This window comes from Heptranchias perlo, chromosome 26 (genome assembly GCF_035084215.1).
Source record: "Heptranchias perlo isolate sHepPer1 chromosome 26, sHepPer1.hap1, whole genome shotgun sequence".
Taxonomy (NCBI): Eukaryota; Metazoa; Chordata; class Chondrichthyes; order Hexanchiformes; family Hexanchidae; genus Heptranchias; species Heptranchias perlo.
This window is the reverse complement of record NC_090350.1, coordinates 36,016,018-36,037,660: the sequence shown is the minus strand read 5'-3', so window position 1 is coordinate 36,037,660 and position 21,643 is coordinate 36,016,018. Positions and strand designations below refer to the sequence as shown.

At 43.1% G+C, this 21,643-nt stretch overlaps 1 protein-coding gene across 5 annotated transcripts in view; it reads left to right on the top strand.

The window, feature by feature from the left end:
* The window catches only part of LOC137342691 (receptor-type tyrosine-protein phosphatase U-like), a 767,577-nt gene that overhangs the window by 723,944 nt on the left and 21,990 nt on the right, over positions 1-21,643 (top strand). For all 5 annotated transcript variants that reach the window (XM_068006795.1, XM_068006794.1, XM_068006792.1 and 2 more), the window contains 5 exons: positions 9,409-9,445; positions 10,408-10,505; positions 13,197-13,313; positions 14,439-14,593; positions 17,242-17,377. In XM_068006795.1, the coding sequence (XP_067862896.1) occupies positions 9,409-9,445; positions 10,408-10,505; positions 13,197-13,313; positions 14,439-14,593; positions 17,242-17,377 (543 nt within the window). The remainder of the gene's footprint in view (positions 1-9,408; positions 9,446-10,407; positions 10,506-13,196; positions 13,314-14,438; positions 14,594-17,241; positions 17,378-21,643) is intronic.

The window sequence follows — 21,643 nt, the reverse complement described above, 5'->3', positions numbered from 1 at the left end:
GCATGAAGGAGCTGCTAGCACCACTGGAGCTGTGTGTAAGTCAATGTCTTGAGAAGAGGAAGAGGAGAGAATTGGAGGCCCAATAAAAATCCTACAAAGTCTTGGTGTTGAACCCAATAATTTGGAGTTACTTGCATTTAATGAAGCAGCACAGAGAGACTTATGTTCTCCATTGTCTGTCCATGAGTATTAACTGGAAGCCCAGTCTCCTGCTAGCCCTTTGAACAAACCCTGAGACATTACACTTGACTGACTTAGTGCAGGTTCTCCTTGTGAATTAAAGGAGACAGACGGAAAACTCGTCCATATGTAAAGTCTACTGCAAGAACTACTTTCCCTAATTGGGTGGTCGTCTTCTGATTTCCAATCTGAGGCAAGATCTCGTCAGTGCAACAAAATTGTGAGCCCCTTTGTAAGGAATGTCCTTACTGCACACGGCACTTGGAAATTCTCCCTCTGATTTCTAAGATTGAAAATTTACAATAACAAAGATCTGACCCTTTAAAATGAAAAAGCAACAGTTTTTTCTCTCTCTCACTGCACCTCTCTAATATTTTGACAGCTGGTCCCAGTCAACTATCATGATTGACAGTCACTGAGCTCAGATTTAAAAAATAACACATCAAATAGTTGGATTTTTTTTTCCCCAGCCTGTCAGCTTAATGTGTTGCAAGGCATAAACCATATATACAGGCAAAGGGCAAGGAAATGGTGTAAGAGTAAATTGCTCCAATTGGAGAGTTAGCACAGGCACTATGGCCTCCTTCTGTGCTGTAATTGCTATGATTCTAACCAGATCAGCGATCAGTTTGATGATGTGACTGTTAGTTTCACAGAATGTTCTATATTCACAACATGTTACAAGATCACACTTTAAGTAGAGGCAAACAACGGGTGAGCAGCAGTTAAATTAGTTTTGGCACCTCTGTCCATATGTTACATTGCTTTATAAGTTTTTTTTCACACATCTTTAGCTGCAAGTGAGAGGTCAGTACTCATAGCTCATTTACCAGGTTGTTTGTTTGATAAGGTTTAGCAGTTCTAAAGCCAGGCTACTAGATTGTGCGTGTGATACCATAGGGGTAAGTGGTCACTACTTGGCCCATTTACAGATCAGCGAAGGAAAATAGCAAGTAGTTAGGAATCATCCGTTTACTGGTTGGACGTAGAGGGGAATATTCCTTTGTGTTTATGGCAGTTTGAGGTCTGTATGTCATTCGCCACTTGCAAACTCTGCATTTATAAAATGTTTAGGAAGAATATTCTTTAAAATTGTTAGTCACATTGTCAAGTATTACCGAGGAGAGAAAAATCCAACCTCACCCTCAAAGAGCATCTCCTGCCAGCCTGCGTATAGTAACTTGATAGGAACACGGGTAAAGACTGTTCCGCCATTCAATTAGATCATGGCTGACCTGTACCTCGACTCCATTTACCTGCCTTTGCTCCATATCCCTTGATACGCTCACCTAACAAAAATCTATCGATCTCAGTCTTGAAAATTTCAATTGACCCCCAGCATCCACAGCCTTTTTGGGGGAGAGAAGTTCATGAGTGGAACAGACTTCCTGCAGAAAGCATTTAAGCTTGATAAATATCTGGTTGGGAATAGGATTGGTGGTTACAAGATTAGGTAAAGTTTTGTGTCCTGTGGAACCCTTGATCTGTAGCTGAGGAAAGATATAGACCAAATATTCACGAGAGACAATAGCTCCTGTGCTGGGATGAGAGGGTAGCACAGAAGAAAAGCAGACCAGGGTTGAATAATGGAGATGTGAAGGCTGATAATCATTCTGGAATTTGCCTGTTAACCAATGGAGATACTAACTGCTTTCTCTTTGACTGTGCCAACAACATTCTAATTAGCATTATTTAGAAACTCCTAAGTAACCTAGAAACCCAGACCTTCAGAATGTGTACCAGATCAACAACACCACTGGATCAGCCAACAAGATCATTTGATGTGTTGGAAATCAATACCAAAAGGAAGGCCTTCAACCTAACCAGATCACGTCTGCTTCATGCAATAGTGTAGCCATGTTATTACACCAGGCAGGGGTGCAGTCAAGCTAGGCCAATCCACCAAAATTGATATGTTCACAAAATAAGGTTCTGATTTAAACGTATGTTTCATTATAAGAATACAAGATTGTGTCTAATTCATTTTTATATCTGAATTATTGTAGTCTTTGAGATTAGAGAATAGAGCATTTTCCATTATGGGCCCAGTCTCAGCATCGAATGACCCCAGGTGAGGAATGGCACAAGTCCAGTGCAGAGTAAAGCTTCCTCTCCTCTTCCCGACAGTGTGCCTTAACCCTCAACCATAGTGTAGCAGCCTTAAAGCCACATCAGCTATCCATTCAGCCTGTCTGAGTGTGACTGCTGTTTTCATACTGATTGTGCCAAAAACAGGGCTTGTTTTGTGCTGTGGACTCCCACTCACTCTAGATTAAGACAATTGAATTAATTTTGCTTAGTACCATTATAGATGGCAGAGAAACGAAAGATTCATCCTGCCTGTGTGGGCTGGTGCCAGAAATGAAAAGAGTTCTCTAACCTACTGCTGCATCCAGTCCCTTGTCTAATAATAAACAACAATAGAACTCCCCTTCCCCTTCCCCTGCCTCCACACTCATTGTTGAGTTGGCATTTTCAGAATCCATTTCAAATTCATTAAAGTGTTTCGCTGACAATTCTTCTACTTAATCTGTTAACAGAAGTGGGCGGGTTGGGGTCGGGTTTTAATTTTTTACAATTTTTGCCATCCCCACCCAGCCGCAACCCACCCGTTCATGGGGTTAAAATTTACCCCCAGGTATTTGACCCCATTAATAATTCCATTTATTACATGAATATGTATATGTAACTGTGATCACAATATAAGCATGAAGATCAGGATTAACTCATGACCAATCAGTAAACTAAGGCCGAAAAATCAATTTGACTCCCTCATGTCGCAGTCTCAAGGGTGTGGTCATGATATTTGCATTAACAGGGACAAACATTAGGGTTGAATTCAGATTTTAGATTTAGAACTGCAGATTCCTTGCCAGATTGCAAAGACCCTTCACAATGATATCAGGAATTCAAATGCAAACCATAGCCAACAAACCACCAGAGAATTAGACATGTGCCTCTCTGTGTAGTGACAGAAGGTTGAAGAGATAGCTGTACAAAATAGATTCTAGGAGCCCTTTGGACTGCTAAGCATCAAACCCATACTCTAACAAAAAAAATGATCAAAATATATTGAAAGCCGGACCCATGTCAAGGAATTCCAGCTCCTGACACCTAGAATGGTAAAGACTCAAATGTTTGATGGAACAGAAAACACCATTATGTCCCTCTGCTTGTCCACTTTGCTCTTTTTTAAAGGGACTGGCTATCTCAATCACTTCCAAGTCCAAATTTGGTCAAAGTTACATTTTTCTGAATAAAAGTAAATATGGCTCAATTTGGATTAGTTCAATCATTTCAGATTTATCGCTAACCAGTGTGTCGACTGCCATCAAGGAAACTCTCGCTAATTTCCTCAGAATTGATCGAGTTGCTGACAAACTCAACTTTGGCTTCAGAGTCATCAGAAACAAGCAAGAAACCTGGAGTTCAACTTTGGCTTTGACCTAAAATCAGTTGGATTGCATCACAGAGGTGAAATCTGACTGCCGGGTTATCCAAACTCTGGAATATTTTGTGCATAGTCAGGGAAGGGGAGGGGTACTGGGTCGTTTAGCAAAACCCATGGAGTTGACCAGTTCAGAAGCTGGAAATTTTATTGGGCTTTAAATATTACCGCCCTCCACTGTTCACAATAGCCAGAAAGAAAGGACGAGTTACAAGCTGGGGAAGGAAAAACCTTTGAGTTGACATTTGAAGGTTTCCTTTCTGCAGTTTGTCGCAGCTAAAATATAATTGCAATTAGTGAAGATAAGGTCAGATCTCACGAAAAGAAAAACTATGAACTCCTTCGATTCAGATCCTTTAACATGTATCATCCAACGCTTGATGATTTGCTTCCCATACCACTTGTGAACTATTCAACATTGATATATGGGATATCACAGCAAAATGCAATGCAATATGAAAAATGCTCTCTTGTTGCTCCTTGACTGTACTTAATGCTAGTTGTTCACCTATCTGCTCAGCAAGTGAGCAGTTGAGCCGAAGAGATAGGAGGAATGTCCCATCTTCAATTCGTGGTCTGTGCTGTGTTAGCTGGGTTGACAGTAGGGGTGGTACAATTGGCCCCGGTGTCACTGGAATAGGGAGGAGAAAATTGGTCAGGGTTCCTGCTCCTGGATGTTATGTAATGACACTTGCTGAAAGTGCACACGTGTAGACATTGGATTAAGTCAGAATCGGGCTTGGCTGTGATGGCTACCCACCACCAGTGGTGGAATTGCTTGCCAACACATATTGCCAAGGCTCACGACAAATAATGGTCATTTAGGTGATACTCCAGCAAAGGGTCAAAGCATAAAAAAGATGGAGCAAAATGAGGCTGAGATTTTTTTTTATTTTGCATTTCGATTTGAGATGTGCCGCTAAACTCTTTCGGGGGGAAAACACACAATTGTGATTCATTGTTCAAAACTGTGATTTTTGCTAAATTCTCTGTACTTCACTTCTTTTGGGGGATAAAATACACAATTGTGATTCATTGTTCAAAACTGTGATTTTTGCTAAATTCTCTGTACTTCACTTCTTTTGGGGGATAAAATACACAATTGTGATTCATTGTGCAGATGTGTACTGTAATACTGGGCCTGCTCGCCAAAGAGTTTTACAAAAGATTTTTGTACAGCAGTTGTGGAAAGATAGTAGATTGGTCGTGAGAATGTTTCTTACTTTTACCAAAAGAAAATGACTGCGAACGCTGGAAATCTGAAATAAAAACAGAAAATGTGGGAAATACTGAGCAGGTCAGGCAGCATCTGTGGTTTCTTTCTCCACAGATTCTGCCTGACCTGAGTATTTCCACCATTTTCTGTTTTTATTCCTTAATTTTATGCTGTGGTTGGATATGATCTTTCTCTTCACTTACATGCTTGTGTCTCTGTTGGTTTTTACAACCCTTCCTCATTTGGAGTGTAGATACAGATAAACAGGGAAGTAAGTATGACACAATGTGCCAAATTGAGAATGTGACAGTTTCTGTGGTTAAAATTATTTGCACAGTCATTTTTTTTAAATTTGTGAAAATGTTAGTTTTCTTCTCCTGCCAGTTGAAGGAGCTTTTCATACATGGAGAATGGAAGATTTTTGGGTTGATGTTGCATGTCATTAGAAATTTACATATGTTAATACCACTCCATCTGGGGAGGTACTGACGTGACAGGAAGGCTGCTGCCACTCATTCATATGTTCAGCTGTCCGGTGCTTTGGGCAGTAGCTCAATGCTTTTTATCTGCTTTACAATGTTGCTTCAATGAAAAGGATGGGCTATCAGAATACAGTTAAGTTCAACAGTATCCTGATAGACATATTTTTAACCAGATCCTTCTCCTGACTTTGGGATTCATTGGTGAGAGGTGGATGTGAGTTATTTGAATAAAACAGTCTGTACAACCACAAGAAAGTTGTGCTCTACAAAGTATTGGAGTTTGGAAAGTGCTGCTGGAGATGTGAGAGGGTGGAAGTGAGACGGGGTGGAGCACTGGAGAAGCATTGTAGCCATATAACTAAGGCAGTTACGTCAGCTTTCTGAAGCCAGGAATCCATTCAGATTCCCATATCCAGTTGTCACAAATCCAAGATTGGATTCCAGGAGGCAAAATAAATAGTTGGTACAGTAATGACGCTGCACTTTTAGAAATCTTTGGCATGCTATGTAACTGGGTATGGTGTGTCAGTGACGTCAAGAAATAAATCCATGCTGCACCAACTTTGTTTTTTTGACTGGTTATCCAATCGCAATTTCAGCTATCCAATGCATCGCTCAAAAATGTTGCCGGATTTAACATAGCCTTACACCAAATTCACGATGGCACTTTATCCTATTTCCAGATTGATGCACTCCCTCCCTTTGTAGTCTTGTGACCTGTGCAGTGGGTTGAGTTGAGGTAGCATGAGGACTTCCAATTGGGATTGCGGTGAAGTTGGATACAGGTAGTGGTGTGGCTGAGCTGGCACGTTTGTGTTCCAAGCATATGTTACATTGTAGTTGAGTGGACTTGTCGGTGCTTGTAAGTGTATGTTGTGGTGTTGTAGAAGGGGTGCATCAATGCTTGGAGTAGCTGTCATAGTGTAGCAGTAAAGAAGGGTGTGTTGCTTGAAGTGTGCATTGTGGAGTAGCTGAGGGAGTTGGGTGGTACTTGTATAGTTGAGCAGGTGTATTAACGCTTGGAGCATGCTTCGATGTAAAGCAACTTGTTAATGCTTTGAGTGGACATTGCATCAGAGTTGAGAGGAAGTATTGAATCTGAGGGTGTCAGTGTAAAGAGAACTGCAGTGTAGTTGAGATGAGTCAGTTCTAGGAACATGTACTGTGGTGTAGTTGAGATGTGTCAGTTCTAGGAACGTGGTGTAGTTGAGGTGGTGTCAGTGTTGGGAACATGTACTGTGGTGTAGTTAAGGGTGTTTGTCAGTGTTTGGAACTTGTACTGTGGTGTAGTTGAGATGTGTCAGTGTTTGGAACTTGTACTGTGGTGTAGTTGAGGGTGTTTGTCAGTGTTTGGAACTTGTACTGTGGTGTAGTTGAGATGTGTCAGTGTTTGGAACTTGTACTGTGGTGTAGTTGAGGGTGTTTGTCAGTGTTTGGAACTTGTACTGTGGTGTAGTTGAGGGTGTTTGTCAGTGTTTGGAACATGTGCTGTGGTGTAGTTGAGATGTGTCAGTGTTTGGAACTTGTACTGTGGTGTAGTTGAGGGTGTTTGTCAGTGTTTGGAACTTGTACTGTGGTGTAGTTGAGATGTGTCAGTGTTTGGAACTTGTACTGTGGTGTAGTTGAGATGTGTCAGTGTTTGGAACTTGTACTGTGGTGTAGTTGAGATGTGTCAGTTCTAGGAACGTGGTGTAGTTGAGGTGGTGTCAGTGTTGGGAACATGTACTGTGGTGTAGTTGAGAAGGTATGTCAGGACTTGTAACATTTATTTCAGTGTAGTTAAAGGGACGGAGGTAAGATTAACCTCACCTGCCCAATGGGAAACTCGGGTCAATGGAAAGTAAAATCAGACGTGGTGTAAATCGGGTAGCCTATCCGATCCTGTCAGTTTCCCACCAGCAGGTTAGGTTCAATTTACCCCTTACTGGGTTAGTACTTGATGATGAATCGTAGTGAGATTGAGCGCACATGACTGCTAGCAAGTTCTGTGTACTTGGGGAACTGCATTGATGCTTGGACTACTTATTGCTTGGTTGTTGATGGGGGGGTAGTTCAGTGCTTGGAGTGAATGTTACAATGTAGCTGAAGAAAGGTGTTAGTGCTGGGACTATGCATTGTGGCAGAGAGGCACAGATTTGGCTAAAGACTGTAAAAATTCAATTTAGTGATACAAAACCTAACAATGGCCTTTAGAGGCTGTAGGAGCTTTTAAATGATGACGTAAAGAAAGCAAAAAGTGGAAAGTCTCTTGTAATACAATTCGCACTTTACATCTGTGCAACTAGGCAATGCACCATAAGAGAGTAAAACTTGCCCACTGTGCAACGTCAGGGCCAGTGCAAGTAAATACTCCATCCTTGACTAGTGATTCTTTCAAATTTGTCCTCAAGCTCCCCTAATCCTCACAAAAATAAAAAACAAAATCTAACTTTTTCAAAAAAAACTTTTCAAATCTAGATTACACTGTGAAATTGCACTGTGGAACTCCTTTTCTCGTACTGGCAGAAAGTAACCAAAACCGCACATGCTATCTGAATATCTTGGTTGAAAATTGGTGTAAAAATGGCAGGATTCCAAGGTACTAGAAAGAGTTCTTGAATCAAGCAGAAAGAACAGGCTTGATGAGTTGACTGGGCATTTTCTCATTCTGTACTCCAATATTAGTCTTGCATTTGTTGCTGTAATTGCTACAAGAGCTGTCACAAGATGAAAAGTGATTGAGAGCAGCCTTGTTTGGCTTGTCAGTACCACGCCAGATTGAGTGTTGGTAGCCATCGTCTTTGTTGCTTAACTGAGTGGGATTGTTGATCAGAGTCCTGCATGCGAAGAAGCTCATTTCCTTTTGGGATGGAAAAGTTGACTGTATTTGCATAACCGAGATCTGCGTTAAGATTCCTTATTTGTCGTCGTGAGGCTGAAGTTCCAAACCGTGGCTAGTCAAATTCTGTTCATCTTCAGCCCCTGTCCAGTGTAGTTCCTGTTTGAAGCGGGAATAACTTTGAAGATGTATTGTAAATGTGAGTTTAACTCGTTTACCCTAAATAGACCAAAACAGCAGTTTGGTCCATTTTAATTTCACTTTCTGCTTTAGATTACACAGAGCAGAAAATCTACAAACAGTAAAAGAAGATACATTTATAAAGGTTTAAATAATACTTTATTTATGCAAATGAAGATTTAGCCACTTCAGTCCGCTGATGTACACATGTCTGATATCTCATGTATGTTATGCATGTGTAACCCTTTGAAAGGACGGAAATTGAGATGTACTGATAGTACAGAAAAGGCCAAAGGCTGATAATCTGCTTCTACTAAGGAGAAATATATACTAAAGTGAATTTAGGTAAAGATTTTCGAAAATGTTTGCTCCCAAAAGCTATAGTTTAATGGACTTACGGGAACAAATTGTGTCTGAAATGATCAAATCCACTCCCTCTCACCCTCTTCCCACCCAACAATTTTCCAAAATGCCTTTCATGGTTCCCTTCCCAGAACGAAATGTGATTTTTGTACAGACCTAAATCATTGCCCATGTCTTATTTAATGATTGGTTGCACTTCTGTACTCTGTCTATCTGAAAAGGTGTAAATGAACTGATTAGAATGTGTTTTTTTAATCTTCAAAAATCTGTTCCAAGGCTGAAATTCTATTTCTGGTTAGTTTGAGTCATTGTGCAATGGCTGTTTATGGCCACTGAGAATAGGAGAAGGTTTGAAATGTTATGGCCTTTTCAGTATTAGTATAGGCACTGGGAAAAGTTAATACAATTGAAGCCTGTTAATTGGGACACTCACAGAAATGGAAAAAAATTGTGCATATTACCACATCATCATCTCCTTTAATCAAAGCCCATCGGTCCTGCATGGGAATCGATGAGAAGTTTTCCTGCCCAGAAGATTGTGCCCTTTAACCATGTCCTCATTAACAGGTGTCACGTGTATTGTTAAAGATTGGATGAAGCCTGCATGTCTTGCGCCTTTGACACAGTTTGGGTTGCATTATATGGAGCTGTGCATGTAGCTGTTCTCAAGCATACGCAAAGTGTATCTTCATTAATACAGTTTCTCTGGTGACCTCTACAGGGCTATCACAAAGCAAATCACTTCATTGCAACACAAGGTAAGACTGCATAACTCTGGTGTTCTGGGAAGTAGAATGACAGAAATTTGACACTGTTTTACAGTTCTTAAAACTATTTGCAAATTAATTGTGGCTCATATGCAGAGTAGGTCAATTTTCTTATTCACTAATTGCACTAGATTGCACAAAAGTGGGATTTGTTATGTATGTACCAATTACTGCCTACACTTAGGTATCTAAATGATTGGATAATGCACCTTCTGACAGTCCCCAAAGCCACAATGTTTAGCTGAAGCATTGGGTGAAACATTTGCAGCTTCACCACCTGCTCCCTCTTGGTATTTTGTAGGGTTTGTTTCTAACTACAAAAATGACTTGAAGCCAACATTATTTCCTCTGCAAAAAAAAACAAAAATCTGCTTCAGAAAAATTATGACAAGGAAGCTCAACAGCACCAACCTCAGGTTGTTCCACCATTATGTACAAGCAGCTGTGATAGCCCCTAAAGTATCACGTAGGGCTCAAATCAGGCTGAACATCTGCAAATGTGATTGTTTCACCATCTCAAAGTCTGACGTGATCAGTTTATAAAAGCACGATGGTGGGGGGGTTTTGATATTGTCCCTGAAAAGATGAAGAGAGCCACTGTTTACCCAATGTACAGTACACAAAATATTAAGTCACTATAAATGGAGTACTAAGAGCGTAGAGAAAAAGTGACTTTCAAGTTCATGATGGAGGTGGTTGGACTGAACGAACCATGAACGACGCGGGTAGTGTCAAAGCAGGCTGTCGAGCAAGCAGCTGGGGTTTGCTGTAAGGAAACCTAGACAACAGTAAATGGAACCAAGTCTTAATCTTAAATGGAAGTACATGGCGCCTTATCGTATCGTCAAGATGGTCTGAAGCTCTTCACAACCAATGATTTACTATGCAGGTAGACATTTCCGTTTACCAACTGAAAGTGTACTTCAAGCATTTCATGCTTTTTTCTCCCTTAGGACCAAAACAGGAAATGGTGTACGACTTCTGGAGGATGGCGTGGCAGGAACGCTGTTCTAGTATTGTGATGATTACCAAGCTGGTGGAGGTTGGGCGAGTAAGTATAGCACAGCATACAATTCATCACGAGAGCAAAAGACTGTTGGAGCCTTGCAGAGAATGGCTCTCTTACGAAACACTGCCCATTTCCATTTAAGATTCGACACAGTGAAGAGTTCGGACAACTTCAGACTCCCTCCTTATCAATAATGCAATCATGTTGAGAATGGTTTGATAGAATTCATCAGTACACTGGGCCTGGCTGTCTACTTGCCATCAGCACATCTCTGATGGTGTCAGAGAATATGAGAAGCAGTTGATTAACAGGAATGGTTTTTTTTTTCCAGTGGATGAAAGTAATGACTAAGGTTGATTTCCCACCATCTCTATGATTGTGGCTCATAACAGAGAATCTGATTCTCAAAGCATTTCTCTCTCTCTGACATTGTCTTCTGCAGTGTAATTTCTCAATAAATTGGACCTGCAGAGATTTGCCCCTCAGATCAATCTAAAGCCATCAGGAGGCGGGGACCTTAAGGAGTTTACGAGTTTTCTGTAATTGTGCTGTGGGATGAGGAACCAATGAGGGAAAACCCATTATTGTTAACCCCCTTCCCCCAGTGTGCTTCACCCCTGTCACTTGCAGTGATCTCCTTTAAATGATTTGATGGTGGTGTCTGTCTAAAACCAATTTTAAACTCTGAAACCACTCCCAATACATCAGGGATCTCTTTGCTGCAAGACTGGCCCACTGTGTTCTTAAATCTTACACTTCTCAACTCAAGCTATGCCCAATTTGCTGTGCAGTCCCCTCCCGCAATGTATGTCTGATATTCCATCTCTTTTTCTTTAAATTGAGTGCATTCCCAAGCTGAAAATATTTAACATCGCAGCAACTGTCCTGAAAATAACTCGTGTACAATTCTCCATGAAGGAAGTGCGGGTTTTGGTTATTTTTCGACCCTGCATTGATAATCCAGCTCCTGTGTCTTAACAAAATGTAACAGGGCAGGTTTTCCTAATCCTGTTTCCAGGTGTCCTGGATCACTTTGCCACAACAAATACAGGATAATCTGACGGGGAGAAGCGCCCACCCAGTTTTACTTTCATTCAGATTAATGGTCAGAAAATCAGACAGGCACTCTTAACAAACGAAACACTCCTACCGGCTCGATATTCCTGTATTCGTTGTGGTCATATGATTGAAGACATTTTTTTATTTGTGCCTCCCTGTTTAGCTATTTCATACTGAATTTGAATCATAGAATGGTTACAGGACAGAAGGAGGCCATTCGGCCCATCAAGCCTGTGCCAGCTCTTTGTAAGAGCAATCCAGTTAATCCCATTCCCCCGCTCTTTCCCTGTAGCCCTGCAAACTTTTTCCCTTCAAGTATTTATCCAATTCCTTTTTGAAAGCCGCGATTGAATCTGCTTCCACCGCCCTTTCAGGCAGCGCATTCCAGATCATAACCACTCACTACATAAAAAAGTTTTACCTCATTCTTGCTTTCTGCGAATTCCACACTTCCTTTACAGAGGCAACATCTTCATTAAAAAAATGTTTTTGAATCCTAGCATGTTCCAGCTTAGAAACAGGCCATACAGCCCAACAAGTCTACTACTGGGGTGTCTGATCAGAAATACGTTGAGGGTTACATGAAAGAATCTTCTCAAACCCTTCTCGATTTGTTGGCAAATTAACAGCTCAATGACATGAATCAGATTGGGACACATCATTTATATCACTTGTGTGAGACACCTTGAAAAAAAAAGACACGGCTCTTCTGGCTCTCCTACCTCCCAAACAAAAAAGATTGATGATTAAGACATTGCTGCTTTAACGATGAATGTTGTTTCCCTTTCCTTTCACTTTCTCTTGTGTTTTTTTTTATTCGTTCATTGGATGTGGGCGTCGCTGATGAGGCCGGCATTTATTGCCCATCCCTAATTGCCCTTGAGAAGGTGGTGATGAGCCGCCTTCTTGAACCGCTGCAGTCCGTGTGGTGAAGGTTCTCCCACAGTGCTGTTAGGAAGGGAGTTCCAGGATTTTGACCCAGCGACAATGAAGGAACGGCGATATATTTCCAAGTCAGGATGGTGTGTGACTTGGAGGGGAACGAGCAGGTGGTGGTGTTCGGATATACCCGCTGCTCTTGTCCTTCTAGGTGGTAGAGGTCGCGGGTTTTCTAGCCTCTCCTCAGTTCCTCTTTGACGTGGCCTCCAGCCGGTGATCTTAGTCCTTCCAGTCTTTCGTAGCTGTTGTTTGACCCCTCCCTCACCCTACCCATTTCCCATTCTAAGGTCAACCAGTCTTGAGCAGTTTTCTCTCCGCTCTCTAGCTCAGAGCTCTGGCACTGGGATGGGCTTTCTGTGAGTCTCTGATACCAGGGCTGGGTACCAGCTCCCATGGGCATCTAAAGACTACTCTCTATGACTAGAACCTAGGGCACCTTGTAGGTCCTACTAAAATCCAAAAGGCAGTATAAACAGGGCAGTATTCTATGTATGAGTGCGGCCAGTCTGAAGATGCCTGCCTGGTGAATAGACTGGTGATCTGCAGTGAGGAATTGAAAGACTAGCCTTGGTTTAACAGTGCTTATGTTCACTGTAGTACATCCCATGTGTAATTGTCTCTCCTCATTAACAGAGTGTAAACTTGGTGAAAAAGAGTCATATTTAATAGTTTGGAATTGCAAACAAATTTGAGTTGTGTAAATGTTAAGCTATGTGTTTTTGTGTTTATCCACAGGTCAAATGCTGTAAATACTGGCCTGATGACACAGAGCTGTATGGAGACATAAAGGTTACTCTCATTAAAACAGAGCTTCTAGCAGAATATACTGTCAGAACCTTCTCACTTGAAAGGGTAAGGGTCTAAAGTTTATTTCTGTGCCCAGAAACTCCACAAAAGTTGAATATTTTAATGTTACATTGCCAGATGAAAGACCCATTTCTTGCATGGTGGAGCTGTCACATGTGACAAGATGAGAGCTCTCCAGAGCTGCCTGTTTAGTGGTCTGTCTAATGCACTGTTCCATGCTAATTGTCATCCCATTCCTCGGATTCTTATTTTACATGATCTGTTGGTCTAATCCCCTTCATTTTCACCTTGAAGGTTGTCTTCCATAATTAAAGCAGGATTTTTGCACATCAGATTCTGCAGCAAATTCTGCAAATTTCTGCAATACGGACTTGAGCACATAATCTAAGCTGACATTTCAGTTCAGTACTGAGGGAGATCTGCATCATCAAAGGTGCTGTCTTTCAAATGAGATGTTAAACTGAGGCTGTGTCTGCCTGCTGAAGTGGGTGCAAAAGACCACATGGCATTGTCTGAAGAAGAGCAGGCAGTCCTTCCAGTGTCCTAGCCAACATTCTTCCCTCGATCAATGCCACCAAACCAGACTATCTGCTCATTCATTCATTTGTTGAATGTGGGATCTTGCTGTGCATGAATTGCCTACATAACAACAATGAGTTCAATGGAAGAAAAAGACGGGCATGGTGCATAAAGGGTGGCCAGTTTGATATCGCCCAAAATTAAAATTACCCCCTGTGTATTTTGTTTCTGGCATAACTGTGTTATAGTTGATGATAAATGGCAAACTACAATTAGGCCAAAAGGCCCAAAACTTGCCAAATTCCAACACTTTCAATTTGGTCGGCGTGTCTGCTCCTCAGCTTTCACCGGAAGGCTCCGATATCAAACTGTAGGATCAGAATTGACTTCACCTTTATGAATACCTATATTTATAGACTTCAGAGGTAAAATAAATGTTTGTCGCAATTAGAATTGAAAAGTTTAAAGAAAATGAAACTTGGCAACTTTCCTCTATTGGTTCCAACCATTTTACAGATCAGAGTCTGACCTTGTCCCTTTGACTTACAACATTGACAATTTAAGTAACTCTTGTGGGTTTCCTTTCTTCCTATTGTTTGTCTTAAACACTGCCGACATACTCACTTATAGATTCCCTTTTGTTTCTTATAGAGAGGTTACTCAGCCAGACATGAAGTGCAGCAGTTTCATTTCACAGCCTGGCCAGAACATGGAGTCCCCTACCATGCGACAGGTCTCCTAGCATTTATACGGCGTGTCAAGATTTCTAATCCTCCTGACTCGGGGCCAATTGTCGTTCACTGCAGGTTCGTGACCCACTAAAGTACCAAATGAACCAAATATCAGCTTCATGTAGTTCCCTCTGTGGGTTTTGTATTAAGGAAGAGTGAACTGGTGCCTGAAGTGAGCCATTTTCCAACGTCTAAAAGGAAAAGGCTTCTGGCCTCTCAAAGTTTTTGTGTAGCATGTGAGCTCCCCGATGCTGTATCGGCTAAATGCACTGCCAGATGTATAATGAAGCTGTTTACAGACAAGACAGTCCGAGATTTGTTTCCTGGTCTGTAATAAGTTTGCCAATCTCACCAATTGCTGGGTAGCAGTTGGGATGCCACACTTGGGCTCGGCTAGGAAAGAGTTAAAATCAGCCATTGTTCCCACTCCCAATCCACATCTAGTGACCCCCGCTGGATAGTGCACATACAGTGAGTGTTAGATTGAGGGACACGAACCCTGGCTGATTGGAACTTCAACAGCCACTGGACGGTAGCTGGAAGATAACATTGCAAACCATGAATTTCAAACAACTACATGGGTGGAATTAAACTTGCCTGTCACTCCAATGCTGTGGACCCCACCCCACCCCTAAACAGGGCGGAGTCATGGAAACATAAACAAAAAGGTCAAGAAGAATAAAATGTTATTTCACCCGTCCAAGCCCATCCCTCCAGTATGTGAACTAAATCTCCAATTCGAACGTCAAGCTGCATTTTGAATGTCTCAGGTATCTTGTCCTCTACCACCTCACCTGGCCAGTTATTCTTTGAGTGAAATTATTCCCAATGTCCATTTTAAATTTCCTTTTCACTAATTTAAATTTACCTCCCCTAGCCTTAATTCCCAGCTTAATTTGAATTAATATTCTGGGGTCACCTTACCGACACCAATTAATATTTCATGTAAGGATTCTTACAACACCAGGTTATAGTCCAACAATTTTATTTGAAAATCACAAGCTTTCGGAGATTATCTCCTTCGTCAGGTGAGTGAGTGAATGAAAGGTTCTCAAATCGCATATGGTGTTGTAAGATTCCTTACATTTGTCCACCCCAGTCCATCACCGGCATCTCCACATCATGGCTAATATTTCATGCACCTCGATGAGATCCTCCTCCCAACTTAATTGACTTCTTTCCATACTATGGATCTCAAGCTTTGCTAATCTTTCCTCATCCTCTTTACACTTGGGATCAGTCTTGTTGCTCTTCTCTACAACCTGTCTGATGCTGCGATATATACTTCTGGGACGCAGAACTGGACGCAGTACTTCAAAGGTTGCAGATCAGTATATTTACAGCCTCAGAATAACCTTTAGAGATTTGTACTTTACTGTTCTGGCTATATAACCCAGCATTCTTTTAACTTTTTTTTAATTGGTTTTTAACCTTGCTCAGATATATTTGTTTTAAAAACTGATGGGTTCACCATCATTCTCGGGTCTCTTTCTAAAGCTTCCTTTGTACTGTTCTAGTGCTACATTAGTGCCGCTGACTCCCAACTCATGCAAAGTAAATTCGTCAGATTCACTAAAGCCAGCGGCTGGAAGGGCCCATCTTCTTACTGGGCCTTCTTGGCGAATCTGGCAAGTCACGTTTGGTGTGGCCACTGGTTGTGCCAGACCCGCACATCAGGACCCAACAGCAATGCGCTCAATTTAAAAAGCAGATTTAGTGGCCCACCGCCAATTCAATTCTATCCGTCCTTTACATAGACTAACATAAAACGTACAGCACAGAAACAGGCCATTCGGCCTAACTGGTCTTGCCGCCATTTATGCTCCACACGAGCCTCCTCCCACCCCTCTGCATCGGACCCTTTCGGCATATCCTTCTATTTCTTTCTCCCTCATGTGTTTATCCAGCTTCCCCTTAAATGCATCTATTCTATTCGCCTCAATTACTCCTTGTGGTAGCAAGTTCCACATTCTAACCACTCTCTGGGTAAAGAAGGTTCTTCTGAATTCCCTATTTGGTTTATTCGTGACTATCTTATATTTATGATTTCTAGTTTACTGACCAAGGCCTATTTTCTGCTGGCTACGCATGTCAGGGAATATTTCTATCGGTCAGTATACGGGGAGTGGGGGGATTACAGAATCATCACTTCTTGAGCCAGTTGTGTTATATAAATGCAGCATTATTAAAGCAACTAATCAACAGAGTGCTGGAGAAAACACTCACCAACCTCAACATTTTGCACATAACGAGCTCCAGTAACCATTATATCCCATCATTCCAAGGTCATCACCTCAATGTAGTAAATAAATGGTGTGAACATACTTATTAATAATAATCCCAAATAGTAAGCACCAATTAAAGCTCAGTATCTAATGGCAGACACTTTACTTTAGCATTAACAAAATGATGAAACGTTAATATTTCACACATTTAATTGCTGTGCAATTAATAATTCATTTGCCAACATACTTAATTATCTTGCTGAAAGTTTTCAGGAAGGTTGTTACACAGGGACGCAAATTTTCTGTTGTTCAATTTCTTGCATTCTAAATTATTTTTAAAAATAATTTACGCTGCGTGTTCTATACAAGGTGACAATGTAGCATTGGGTGATAAACTAGATTCACCGAATGGGCAGTATTAACAGATTGTTAACTACCCAGTGCCAGTTAACTGCCCTTGGAAGCTGTAATATCTGCCCTTTGTTTTGGGTGCCTCAGCGCTGGTGCAGGGAGAACCGGGTGTTACATCGTGCTGGACGTGATGTTGGACATGGCAGAGTGTGAAGGGGTTGTTGACATTTACAACTGTGTGAAGACACTGTACTCGCGGAGAATTAACATGATTCAGACTGAGGTAAGGGTTAAATCATCCACCAAAAAAAAACACTATTTAGTACATGGATTAGCCTACCAAGTGAGGGGAAAAAAATTGGAAGATTTACCCCTCGTTTGTTGTTATGGGGTAGAAATTGGTACGGGATGCTCCTGTCTTTCGGGCATAAAACGGGCACATGGCATTCCGATTTAGCAAGCATCGGTCCCACTGCTAAATTCATGGGGCCCTTTTTATTTTTAGGCCCCTAATCTATGGGACATCTAACGCATGTTGAAGGACCCCATCAGGACATCAGGGCAGGCTTTGGGCTTGCACCGCTCAGGTTCCTTCAGCGGCCCTTGCAGCCGCCAACGAAAGCTAAGTTTAAAGAAAAACACATTCCAGAGGAGCCAAGGGCACCAGGAGTGCTCCTTTGACTTTGTAGGAATTGCATTCGCCCCTCACCCTCCCCTTCCCCCCCCCCCCCCCACCCCGGTATCCCGCTCCAATCCCACTTCTCGGAAATTACTTGAGGGCCACTGCGTGCGAGGCGGGAGGCCCGAGGTTGATCTCTTCGCTCGGGCCAGCTGCCGAGGGCCCAGACCCAAATCTAGCCCAGAGAATTTGGAATGAATTGTTTCGAATTTTGTAAATGCACACTGCAGATAGACGCCATGCGACGTCGTGGTGGTGAATTCTGGTGGCTGCCTCTTGCCATTCGACTTCTGTCCCACCATAATCGAAGCAGTTCCAGTGGCATTTACTTTACATCGTCGGCCTTCTGGCACAGCTCGAAAAGGGAGCTCAACGAAAGTGGCAGAGAAGTGGAAGGAACTGATTGTGTGTTCAAGCCTGTGTTTGAATTGCACAAGAAAAGGGGCATTTAACACGTTGGCCTGTCAATTCAGCTGCATAGCGCCTGTTTAACGGGTGCTAACTGGCCTACTAAGCACCCAATATGGCGGGCAGGAGGTGCGCGAATAATTCCAACCGGAGATGTGCCGCCCGCCATATTGGGAAAGGGAAAAGAAAATAGACGTCCTTTACCCATGCCTGAAGCAGGCATTCGTCCCTTTGCATATGCACATAAGGGGCCTGATGTCTGTTTGAGGCCCTCACCCTGAGGTGGGGAAGGCCAGACAGTTCACCCTGCCTCCGTCCCCACCACACTATTCCTGCCAGGAGTTAAAATCGAGTTTGTTTGGCAATACAAGTTTACAGTGTGATGGGTAAATTGCCTGATTCTTCTTCAAATAGTTAAAATTAGATAGTTGATTGGAAGTTTTCTTTCGTGTCATAACCACAGTAACGTCACAGGTGCAGTTCTAAGTGGAAAACCTCACAATGTTCACGCCTTGTGCTGTAAACTCCACTCGGTTATGAAAGCTCCTCTGACGTTTTCCTTGTCTTGTTGCAGCTGCAATCCATCTGTTTTCTCCCCTCCTCTCCTGAAGGTGCTGACTCATTGGTGAGATTATTGTTGCACATGCACTAAGAAATGACTAGTAGCTCTCCCAAATGGCCATGCTGCCTATGATGAGTTTGGACAGCGAGTGTCGGCAGGCTGTTCACCGGTGCAGGACATTGCAGCCAGGCTCAATACCGTTCTCTCCCAACGCCACTTATATCATTTCCCTCAGGGGCCACTGAATAACAATCAGGTGCAATCAGGCACCCTGCCTGACTTTCGTTCCACCCACTTAGTCCAGGGACATCGAGACTAAATGTAGCACTCCCACTTCTGCCTGGCCTAGATTAACAGTGTCTGACGTATTTATCGACTGTTCTGGCTTCTGTCCGCGATCACAGATCGAAATCACCGCAGGGCAGATCCCGTCCTCAAGTGGCACTCCCATGTCTCTATCTGTTGGTGCTTGTCCTGCGATGGACGGCGCTGTACGTTGTAGGTGGGAATTCTCACAAGGTCGGTGAATTTTTGCCCAAAATGTACAGTGGCATTAACCACGTCGGGAGCGCCAGTAGGGAGAAACTAGGGAATGGTGATTGGGAGAAGAGGGGAGCCGGCAGTCTTGGGGGTGGGGGGGGGGAGAGTGATTGAGGGAGCGAAGGAGGAAGGTACGAGCAGTTCTTTGCGGAGGTGAAGAGAGGAAAGAAACTGTCACCTGCATCTGGGAGGCAGAGGGAGTAGCAGCTGGGAGCAGCGCTTGGGGCTGGGGGCAGAATAATCCTGGAGCAACCTTTGGAGGATTGAGGGAATAGAAGATGGTAGCAGTACTTGGAGGGGAGGGGGCAGTCATTTGGGAGCAGCATTTGGGGGGAGGAGGAGGGAAAGAGGGTAGAACTGAGAGCTGCACTTGGAGGAGGGAGAGGGGAGCAGGGAGCAACAGTTTGGGGAGGGGAGAGGGAGGAGAAACTTGGAGCAGCAATTTGGGGCGAGGGGTTATAGTGAGTGAGGAGAAGCCAGAAGGTATCTAATTTCTAGGTTTCTAGATTCAGAACAGATCTAGCAGCTCAAAATTGGGCATCCATGAGGCACTGTGGGCCATCAGCAGCAGCAGAATTGTATTCCAGCACAATTTGTAACCTCATGGCCCGGCATATTCCTCACTCTACCATTACCAACAAGCTAGGGGATCAACCCTGGTTCAATGAGGAGTGTAGAAGAGCATGCCAGGAGCAGCACCAGGCGTACCTAAAAATGAGGTGCCAACCTGGTGAAGCTACAACACAGGACTACATGCATGCTAAACAGCGGAAACAACATGCTATAGACAGAGCTAAGCGATTCCACAACCAAAGGATCAAATCAAATCTCTGCAGTCCTGTCATATCCAGTCGTGAATGGTGGTGGACAATTAAACAACTAACGGGAGGAGGAGGCTCTGTGAACATCCCCATCCTCAATGATGGCAGAGTCCAGCTCGTGAGTGTAAAAGACAAGGCTGAAGCGTTTGCAACCATCTTCAGCCAGAAGTGCCGAGTGGATGATCCATCTCTGCCTCCTCCCGATATCCCCACCATCACAGAAGCCAGTCTTCAGCCAATTCGATTCACTCCTCGTCATATCAAGAAACGGCTGAGTGCACTGGATACAGTAAAGACTATGGGCCCCGACAACATCCCAGCTGAAGACTTGTGCTCCAGAACTAGTCACACCTCTAGCCAAGCTGTTCCAGTACAGCTACAACACTGGCATCTACCCGACAATGTGGAAAATTGCCCAGGTATGTCCTGTCCACAAAAAGCAGGACAAATCTAATCCGGCCAATTTCTGCCCCATCAGTCCACTCTCGATCATCAGCAAAGTGATGGAAGGTGTCGTCGGCAGTGCTATCAAGTGGCACTTACTCACTGGTTGTGTTCTCTAGAGTTTCGAAGGTTAAGGGGTGATCTGATCGAAGTTTATAAGATATTAAGGAGAACAGATAGGGTGGATAGAGAGAAACTATTTCTGCTGGTTGGGGATTCGAAGAGTAGGGGGCACAGTCTAAAAATTAGAGCCAGACCTTTCAGGAGCGAGATTAGAAAACATTTCTACAAACAAAGTGTGGTAGAAGTTTGGAACTCTCTTCCGCAAACGGCAATTGAAACTAGCTCAATTGCTAAATTTAAATCTGAGATAGATAGCTTTTTAGCAATCAAAGGTATTAAGGGATATGGGCCCAAGGCAGGTATATGGAGTAAGATCACAGATCAGCCATGATCTTATCAGATGGCGGAGCAGGCACGAGGGGCTGAATGGCCTACTCCTGTTCCTATCTTCCTATGTTCCGAAAACCTGCTCACCGATGCTCAGTTTGGGTTCCGCCAGGACCACACGGCTCCTGACCTCATTACAGCTTTGGTCCAAACATGGACAAAAGAACTGAATTCCAGAGGTGAGGTGAGAGTGACTGCCCTTGACATCAAGGCAGCATTTGACCGAGTGTAGCACCAAGGAGCCCTAGTAAAATTGAAGTCAATGGGAATCGGGGAAAACTCTCCTGTGGCTGGAGTCATACCTAGCACAAAGGAAGATGGTAGTGGTTGTTGGAGGCCAATCATCTCAGCCCCAGGACATTGCTGCAGGAGTTCCTCAGGGCAGTGTCCTCGGCCCAACCATCTTCAGCTGCTTCATCAATGACCTTCCCTCCATCATAAGGTCAGAAATGGGGATGTTCGCTGATTATTGCACAGTGTTCAGTTCCGTTCACAACCCCTCAGATAATGAAGCAGTCTGTTCCCGCATGCAGCAATACCTGGACAACATCCAGGCTTGGACTGATAAGTGGCAAGTAACATTCGCGCCAGACAAGTGCCAAGCAATGACCACCTCCAAGAAGAGAAAGTCTAACCATCTCCCCT